This window comes from Vigna umbellata, chromosome 2 (assembly GCF_029865625.1).
Source record: "Vigna umbellata cultivar VRB3 chromosome 2, Vumbellata_1.0, whole genome shotgun sequence".
In the NCBI taxonomy this organism is placed as follows: domain Eukaryota; kingdom Viridiplantae; phylum Streptophyta; class Magnoliopsida; order Fabales; family Fabaceae; genus Vigna; species Vigna umbellata.
The window spans coordinates 3,382,267-3,392,664 of NC_142166.1; the positions used below are offsets into that span (position 1 = coordinate 3,382,267).

General features: G+C 27.3%; 1 protein-coding gene across 2 annotated transcripts; it reads left to right on the forward strand.

Moving 5' to 3' along the window:
* Positions 1-1,722: 1,722 nt before the first annotated feature.
* Positions 1,723-4,373, forward strand: SWEET17 (Nodulin MtN3 family protein). 2 transcript variants are annotated; one of them, XM_088105764.1, is made up of 7 exons: positions 1,723-1,849; positions 1,947-1,988; positions 2,100-2,136; positions 2,254-2,464; positions 2,654-2,815; positions 3,803-3,922; positions 4,101-4,373. In XM_088105764.1, exons 2-7 carry the CDS (start codon positions 1,955-1,957, stop codon positions 4,272-4,274), a joined length of 738 nt encoding a protein of 245 aa, XP_087961890.1. In that variant the 5' UTR covers positions 1,723-1,849; positions 1,947-1,954; the 3' UTR covers positions 4,275-4,373. The 2 variants fall into 2 exon arrangements, with proteins under 2 accessions (XP_087961890.1, XP_047155707.1); XM_047299751.2 differs by having other exon boundaries at positions 1,732-1,988.
* Positions 4,374-10,398: the final 6,025 nt, after the last annotated feature.

The following is a 10,398-nucleotide window of genomic DNA, read 5'->3' on the forward strand; positions in this document are numbered from 1 at the left end:
TAAATCTAAGAAGTATGTGAATAATAACTTTTGTTTTTTTGTGCTATAAAGTTTTTCAAAATTCAAATTAGAGAGGATAAGGTATTTTCATTTACAGATATAGCATGACAAGTTTAATTTACTAATTGGTTTAAGGTAAATAGTGTGTAATCAGAAATTGTCCTAATTTGGTTTCATATTTTAATATTTTTAGAAGTCAAAATGAATATGTTGGTAATTTTTTAACTTTTTTAAGAAAACAAACTTCTACTTGTAAGAGTTTATAAATGTCATTTATATTTTATACTTTAAGCATGTTTTGGTTGAAATTGAATTCTTCTTTAATTTATTATGTTTTCGGACAAAAATAGTTTCTTAAAATCTTCGAAAAAACTTGCCTGTATCTATATTTCGTTCAAAGTTTTTCATGAAAAAAAATAATATACTAATAAGTTATCTAATTTAATTTTTATTTATAAATTATAATATAAATGATTTAATAATTTACTTCTATATATTTATTTATATATTTTTATAATAGATATAATTTGTTTATCTCTTATTAATGAATTTGTGTTCTTAATTTGTGTGATTTTCCCTATTTTATGTTTTTTTTCATAAATTTGTATATAATAATAAATAATTGATAAATAAAATGTCTTGAACCTAACCTAAATATGAACTTAAAAGATATAAAAAGTTAATCTAAATAATCTTCCGAATTTAAGAAAATTAACAAAACAACAAATATAAAAAGACTTTTTTTAGTACAAATTTGACAAGTGTCAGGGTGACAATTTTTTTCATGCATAAGTTGTTTGGACAAGTTTTAACATACATAATAATATTTGATAACATTTGTTAGAACATTTTTATTGATTCAAAATTATTTTATAATCAATAATAATCATAAACACCAACATACATCAATAAATCATAAATTTAACATATTATAATTAATTATAAAATATTGTTATAAGTATCATTATCCTTTAACATATTATAATTAATTTCATACCTACCATTTTTTTCTTAATTTAAATCAATTTTCTCTTGTAAACATAATCATTTTCCATTTGAATATCAAATCTGGAAAACAACGGCAATCCGCAACCATCTAGCACGTTAATTATTTGGTTGATGATTTTATAATTTTCTTTTTGTTTTTAATTTTTCAGCGGATTTTTTTAAAATATTATAAATTTTATAATTCCAAAGATATTACTAAATTCAACACGGATTCTAGTTGAAATCACTATTACTTTAAATATATAAACAAAACAAGCACTTAAAGCGTATACTCTACTCTAAAATTAAATAAAAGATATATATATATATATATATATATATATATATATATATATATATATATATGGAATAAAAAAACTCTTTAAAGTTGTGTAAAAAGATAGAGACACGTGTTTTTTTTTCTTTCTCTATTTATATCACGAAAGTTTGTGGTTCTTAATTACTTGGCCTTTTTTATTCTATGAAAAGACGTGAGGCAAGCATCATACCAAATCAATGAGACAGACATTGTTAACAGTGTTACAATTAAAATATCATATACAACAATTATTACATAACTTATTTAAACTTTCAAGTAAACTTTATCTTTTTCTAGTTTACTAATTAAAATATAATATGCATTATTAAAAAGTTATTGTAACAAATAATTTTCCTTGTGAACCTGCATTCAAATTTTCATTTAAGTTATAGCAAGAACGTGTAAGTGTTAAAAACAACACATTTTGAAATGGAAAAGAAAACTGTCTGAACTAGTGGCCATAACTCCACCGGCTACTGGTTTTGACGTCAACTTCTTCTTATGATATTTTCGTTCTCAAGTTTCAATTCTTGTCTAAAACAGGTTACGGTCTTTCAACACCTCTTTCTCACCCATCTTCTTCCATAAATATATGCAGACACAACCATTCTCAAAAACATCATACTTTATTGTTCTGCAGAACATCGTATGGAAGACCTCAGCTTCTTTTTCGGAGTCATAGGTAACACACAACAACATAGTACACTCTCACATTTTCCCCAGTTTCTGTGACAGTCTTGGTTTATGCTCCCAAATACAAAATAATGACTTTTCTTTTCTTTGTTTGATGCAGGTAACATCATCTCAATTCTCATGTTTCTTTCTCCTGTGTTAGTTCTCTTATCTCTTCAGATTATATATATATATATATATATATAGATATAGATATAGATCGATATGTATATATATATATATATATATCTGATGTGTATTGCTAACTGATGCAGACCAACATTTTGGAAAATAGCGAAGCACGGATCCACTGAAGATTTCTCATGCCTTCCATACATTTGCACATTGCTTAACTGTTTTCTGTGGACTTACTATGGAATCATAAAAGCTGGAGAGTACTTAGTGGCAACTGTTAATGGTTTTGGCATCTTGGTAGAGACAATCTATATCATTCTATTTCTCGTATATGCTCCAAAAGGGATCAGGGTATGTTGTAGAATGTTATAATCTTATATTGTTCAATGTTAAAAATTTTACTGATATCTAACATAATCTTATTTGTATGGTTCAGAAGTTCATCAAAGGATAATGAAAAGCACAATAAACCAGTTTCAATAGTTCAACTCAGAATTATTAAGTGGTGTTGTGATGCATATTAATCTGATTGGATTTCAGGCTAGAACTGCTATTCTGGCTGTGATTTTGGATGTGGTGATCTTTGCAGCAGCGGTGGTTACAACCCTTTTAGCTTTGCAAGGAGATTCTCGTAGTGGTGCAGTTGGTATTATGGGAGCAGGTTTGAACATTGTTATGTATTCTTCACCTCTTTCTGTCATGGTAAGTTTCACCAAATCTAGTTTTCTATCTCTATTTTCTTGAATTCATAAACAGAAACACAAATTCAAACTTATGTGTGATTGATTAATATTCACTCATACCTATAAATATAAACAAGTTTCTTTATAAATAGAAGCTGCAGAAGACGGCAGAAATTTAAATTTAGCTGATGCAACAAAAATAGGCAATCTAATGTTGTTTTTGATTGAAGGATTCGATTATTTAAAAGGTTTTTTTTTCTTATGTTTTTGGAGAAACCTCCAAAATGTCTTGTTCATGATACTGTTTCTCTTTTGTTTATTTATATGCATTTTCTTCTTTGTGGAATTTGTGTCCCACTGGTCATAGATTTTTTGAACAGCATCTCCCACTTGCTCATCAATAATGGTGTTTTTGTTGGATTAGATCCAGCACGTGATAAATAGCATTGCACCTACTAGTTACACCACTGACAACTACATCATACCACACCCACTTGTTTTCATCCACTTTTCTTCTCCATTCTTCGGAAGCAACAATTTGAAGCAAAACTAAAAGAGTGTAAAATATATTTATTTAAGAAAATCTTTTTTTATTTGAGATTTTTAAAACTGGACATTTCTTTATCATTTTTATTTTAAAACTATTGATTATACGTAAAAAAAAAAAGCAAGACAAATCAATTAAAAAAAAAATAACCCTCTCCTTCTTTGTCTATGGCTGTAATGTGTACATGGTTGTTGTTATGTTGAAAAAGTATTCAATTAGAGAAGGTATTAAATGATATATAAGAGAGTATATATATATATATATGTGTGTGTGTGTGTATCTTACACAAACTATTTTATGAAATTTGATGTAAGAAATGAATGATTTTTTTTTCTTAACTATACTAGAAGATAATTAACTGTGTTATTAACCAACTTTGGGATTCATTTTGCTTTTTTATAGTTATAACTATTTGAGTTTTCATTCTTTTAACTCTTGTCTTCTTATATATAATTTCAGAAAACAGTAGTCACTACGAAAAGTGTGGAATATATGCCATTCTTGCTTTCATTTTTCTTCTTCCTAAACGGTGGCGTTTGGTTGTTGTATGCTGTTCTTGTTCGTGATGTTATCCTCGGGGTAAGTTTGCACTCTCATAAACTTAATTCTAATATAAGTTTATTAATATTTATAATAACCATATAAAAACGAGTAAATTGTGATTTCTAAATATATAAAGAAAAACTTGTTTTTAGAAATTGAATTAAAAATGTCAAATAATTTGTACTTAATAACGAGTATTTTGTTATATTGAAAGGTGCCAAATGGTACTGGATTTGTACTGGGGACGATACAACTGGTGCTATATGCAATTTACAGAAATGGTGGAAAAGAAGTGTCAAAGAACAGATTGGAAGAAGGGTTGCAACATGAACCACTGATCTCACAGCCAAATAACGAGTCATATCAGAGGGAACACAGGGCCACCTAGTTTGCTTTAACTTTTATGCAACCTTCATCATGAAAACCTCTTTTCTTTCTTTATTGTTTCATATTTTCAAATTATATATGATAAAGTAATTCAATGTTCTATTGGTTTCTTAATTAATCCAAAGAGCTTTTCAAACAGAGAGTGTTTCAACCATGTGAGATAAATAATGTTATGTTTTTTTATATATGTCATAGATATTATATAGACAGCCACAGTTTACATCTATGAGTGAATAATGCTAAATTTTGTCTCTCTTTTTCTATATATGTATAAGAGGAAGTTTCTTCAGTTTTATTATTGTTATCTAACATATTTTTTAAAAAAATTAATAAGAATATATATCTAAACTATATTTTTTTAATTAATATTTTATTCAGAGTTGTAATGGGATAAGATTGGCAATCGTTGATAAAATTGTCAGAAATGGGATAAGATAAGAAATGGTGTACGGATTTGATCCACACAATGTCCTTTATCCACTTATCTTTCTTCCATGTTTTCATTTTTTTTCTTTATATTGTGATAATAGATATATTTATCAATTAGCTTTTAAAAAAATTCAACGAAAAAATAAATAAAGTTAAAATTAGTTTATGTATAAATTAAAATCAGAATTTAGAAAAGAATTAAATGATTCTTTTTACCAATTAACATAGTTTTAATTTACAGAAAAGTTTGTGATGGTAACGAATAGGCAACAACTACTAAACTACCACAATTAATAATAACTAAGCTTAAAGTGAATTGTAAAGAGTAATATTTAAAAATAAATAAAAAAATGTTAGAGAGGAATTTGATGACTAAGTTGTTGAAAATTTATAAACCAATAAATGCAAACAGCAACAAAGTCATCATTGGTTTTTAATTGAGCATCAATGTAAAATTAAAAAAGAAATATTTTTCCCTTTTTCCTACTTTTATTTGAAATTGGATGATTTTAAATACCAATATCTAATAATCAACATTCCACCTAAGAGTCATCTAAGGTTCTTTATTATGTAAATGGTTATAACGATTGTTTAAATTTAAGTAATATCTCTTAACAAAATTTATTCTTAGAGAAAATTATGTGACATTATATTATAACCACAGTTGTTTGAGAGAAAAAAATAATTTAAATTAGTAAAATTGATGAAGATGATGTTTTAAGTAATAAGAGTTTTCTTTTCGGAAAAACTTATAAAATTAATTTAAATACTCTAATAATTTTAATGTGACATTATAAAGCCACGTCAGCAACAAATCCAATTATTAAGTATAGACTATATATCATTAAAGGAGTATTGTATTAAAGGAAATTTCGTTAGGATGGTATTACCTTTTATTTAGTTTTAGCAAACATAGTCAGATTTAATAAAAAAAGCACACTTGAAAGTTACATTCTATGGTGTGGGTGTTATATTTAAAAATTGCTCTTCCTTTAACCGTTTTTTCAAGTTATTGTTTTAGTCTAGTTACTTAGATATTCTAGGGTTCATTGTCTTGAAATGAAAAGTAGTTTTTAAATTTGTACTAATATCCCAGTGTCTTTTTAGTGATTTATTCAAAGATCAATCAATATTCATCTTACCAAACATCAAATTTTGTTAAGAGTAAATTTTAAGCTTAATACAATTTTACAAAATTAATTTGTAAAGTAATATCTATACAACTTATGTATTATGAATTAATTTTATTTATAGTTAATGTGAAACTTTTAACCATGAGTACAATATATAATATGGTTCTTATATCCAAAATATTAAAATCTCATATTAAATAAAAATGAAAAGTTAAACATTTTATATACAAATTTATTACTCAAGGTTTTAGATTGAACTTTTATTTGTGGTGTATCTTCCTAATTAAATAAAGTTAATGGAGTTGTTAAAGGAATTTTCCAAGTTACTTATCAAATGATTTTGTAAGTGATTATTACATATGTCCATTTCTTTTTCTAAAAGCAACTTATGAAAAATTTTGTGAAGTGAGTGTGGTTAGTCTCAAACCTCAATGAATCTAGTGAAATAATTAATTTCTACAATTATAATTTTATGTTCACCTTTGGACATAGGAAAATATCCAAAGATGTTTGTTCTTGAAATGGTGAAAGGTTAGAACATTCACATGCAACCGCTTTTGAGGAAAATTGCACATGGAACCAAATTGTTAACATTTTGCATTTAAAAAAAAACATTAGCATTAGCCTATATTTGATTAGTAATAATATCTTGTGTGAAGTACTTAATCAATGTTTCTTGCTTTTAAGTGTACTTTTGCAAATTACTTTATACAACTTGGTGAATTACGATTAATATTATAATCAGGAATTTAAGTAAAGTGGGTCTCGATCTTCATTTGAAAAGTTCATCGTTATATGGATGGTAAATAACGGTACATCATTTGTTTTCTTTGTTTTAAGTGCATCATTTGGCATAATATCTTGAGAAAGATATTGGACAACGACCTTGTCTATATTGATTTTTTGAAATTGATGTGCAACATTATTGTCTTACCTTAAAGAACTTAGGTTTTAATAAATGAGTGTTTGAGATTCTTCTAATTTTTCTGTTTGGCCATTCTATATAAGATATCAATGTTGGGTTTATTGAGGAAGGAGGTTCACGTCTGAGTCGGCTACCTAAAGCAACTATTGACTTTGATATCACTGTTGGGTTTATTGAGGGATGATGTACACTTGGGAGATACAAAACCAATGAGACCTGAGTTCAACTACATTAAGAATTGACACATCTCTCAACTCAAAACCTTAAGGTAATGATTTATGGGTCTTCATTTTAATACGATGTTTCACTTTTTCATTTAAACATAATATGAGACTTAGACTTACACTTGGATTCTTAATTATCAATTCGATCATGTTTTTTTTTTCTAAACATGTGTTTAGTTGTAACTCTTTGATAACAATGAGATCGTGATCTTCGACAAGTGCTGAAGCAAGAGCTATCGGTGTCTGGTAGAGCTTTGATATGCATCTTTGTTGGTGGTTGGTGGTGGAGGTGTTGTAGGTTGTGGCTATGAGATGAGATCCAATGAGGTGTTGCAAATTGTGTCATGGTTATGTTTTTAGAGACAAAGATGAAATCCTAGGTGTTGTGACTGTGAGAAAATGGAGATAAAGAGAGACACATCACACTTTTTTTTTTGAAGAAAATGGAGATGGAGAGAAAATGTTGGATAAAATATTTAAGTGGGAAATTTGTCACTTTTTATCAACAAATTTTTCTGTTGGTAAATAAAATATGCGTTATCGATGAATTTACTAATGAAAAAACTTGTCAATAAACGAGACATACAATATCGACGAATATGTTAATAAATGAAACATGTATCAATAAATTTATTGACAAAAAAAATTCATCGATAATACATCTATTTAAAAATTATTTGATAATTAAAATTTTAAATTCCTATAACATAAATTTATTGAGGAATTTATTTTTGTCAATAAAAATTCCATCTATAATTTTATATATTTTAGTAGTCAAAATTCTAATTTATAAACCTGAACACAACTAAACTTATTTCAAACATTAGAAAATTAAGTTAAAGTTAATCCATTACTATGCACGCATTATTATATCAGCTCTAGTAATCTTATACGTTAAATTCATCATTATATTAAATCTTATGATATTATTAATGGGTTAAATATGTTTTTAGTCCCTTAACTATCAAACGATTTTGAGTTTAGTCCATATTCGAAAGTTTTGTTCATTTTAGTCCTCTTAGTTTTGAACTCTTATAATTAGTTCTTAAAATTGGACAACGTTAACTTTTATTTGATGTGGCAAACGGCGAGCGCACTCATCTTCCCTTTTTACTCTCTGTCACGTTGCTTTTCTTTTTAAAAATCAGATTAAGTGATTGCATTAGGGTTCTTAACTTACTTTTTTTTTCAATTGCAGTGCTCCTCTCCCTCATCACCAGCTACGTCCTCTCAAGGCCCAATTCCCCCCCTCAAGCTTCTCTACTGCACGCGCACTGTCCACGAGATGGAGAAGACACTCGTCGAGCTCCGCCTCCTCCACAACTACCAGCTCCTGCACCTTGGTCCTGCCGCACGGATTCTCGCCCTCGGGTTGTCCTCCCGAAAGAATCTCTACATCAATTCAAGAGTTCTTGTGGCGGAGAATCGCAACTCCGTGGATGCTAGCTGTCGAAAGCTGACCGCCTCTTGGGTCCGGGTGCTCGTCGCGGAGAACCCCTCTGTGCCGACGTGTGAGTTCTTCAAGCAGTATGAGAGGGCGGGGTCATCCGCAGTTCTACCTCCCGGGGTTTATACTCTCCAGGTTTGGGTGTTTCTTTCCTGATTGGGAAATATTTTAAATTTATAGTGGTTTGAGTGAGTGAAAAGGGATTTGGATTAAGGATTTGAATTGTAACTACAATTGTGATCTCATTTTGATACTTGGTATTTTGGACAAATGTGGTCAATGCAGCTATAATTGCTTTGTGATGATGTTGGGTGAACAAAAAACCTTGATTTTATGGTCAAAATCACCGTTGTAGATGGAGTTATTGTTTGAAGTTATTGAAAAAAAAGTAAGTTAAGAACCCTAATCCTAATCTGATTTCATAAACCAAAACATGTCAATCACTTAATCTGATTTAAAAAATAAAAAGCAACATGACAGAGAGTAAAAAGAAAAGCTGGCATCAGATGTGAGCTCGCCATTTGCCACATCAAATAAAAGTTAACGCCGTCCAATTTTAAGGACTAATTATAAGAGTTTCAAAACTAAAAGGACTAAAATGAACAAAAGAAACTAAACTCAAAATCGCTTGATAGTTAAGAGACTAAAAACATATTTAACCCTATTATTATTATTAAATATATAAGAAAACGTAGCTAAATTATCAGAGTTTATTTTAATAATTATCAATTAAATATAACGTGTTTATTAGACACATTAGAAATACATTACACTGAATAGTTTGGTTTTCTATATAATTTAGTATAAGATTTATGTAAAAAATATATAAACGTTAATATTCCATCTAATTAAAGTTATTATAGTTTATTTTTTTATTGAAAATTATTTAGAGAATTTATATTATATTTCACACAAAAGAAAATGTGCAAAAGTCAACGTCGATATTATTAAAAATATTTTATGAACATTCGTGGAGTAGATACCAATTTTTAATATAATTTAATACTTCTAATACGACATTAACTTTTTAGTATTTCTTTTGGTAATTTCAATACGAGAAAAATGTTAAGACCATTAATGTGAAATTAAGACTTGCTGTTAGCTAACAGTTAAAGTTTATGAGATTATAACACGATGCTTTTTATTTGATCTTCTTCAAAAATCGTTAATAAATAGAACTTAAATATAAAACGTAAAAGTTATTCCATATTTTAAGATTTGTCAAATAAGTTGTGAATAAAATAAAATAACTTTATATGCATTCGAAATAACGAAAACTAAAGAAATGAACATTTTATAAGAATCAATTTAAGTAATATTTAATTGAATATGCGATTTTATCTTATCACTATTATTTTTCTAAACATTTTTTTTTTATGAATCATTTCACTTTCAATGAAATTTAACCTCTATATTCATTTCCGTATCATTTTTTAATTTAAGCATATGTAAATTAATTTTCCAATCAATTTTAATGAGGAGCAAAGATTCACGAAACAATCCACAACAGTATTCATGTGTATACATATTCGTAAATATTTTAATATTACTGACAATTTAGCTACAAATAATATAATAATATTTATTATTTATTTATTTAAATTGATTTATTTTTAAATTGTGAAAAAATAAAGTTAGAAACTTGAATTTGAGTACGTGATCCTGGTGATTATAAAACAGAGTTTTGCAGTGTGTTTTGCTAATTGTGTTTAAGTTACACGAAGCACACCACTTTCACGTGCGTAGATTTTGGGCCAAACAATATAGGCCTTAGGGTTATATGTTTAGAGTATGGTAGCTTCTTTCTGCACCTCCATATATATATATATATATATATATATATATATATATATATATATATAATATATATTTATTTATTTATTTAAAATTTAAAAGTTAAAAATAATTTTAAAATTAAGTAATTTTAAAGTTAAAAATAATTTTTAAATTATAATCCAAAAATTGTT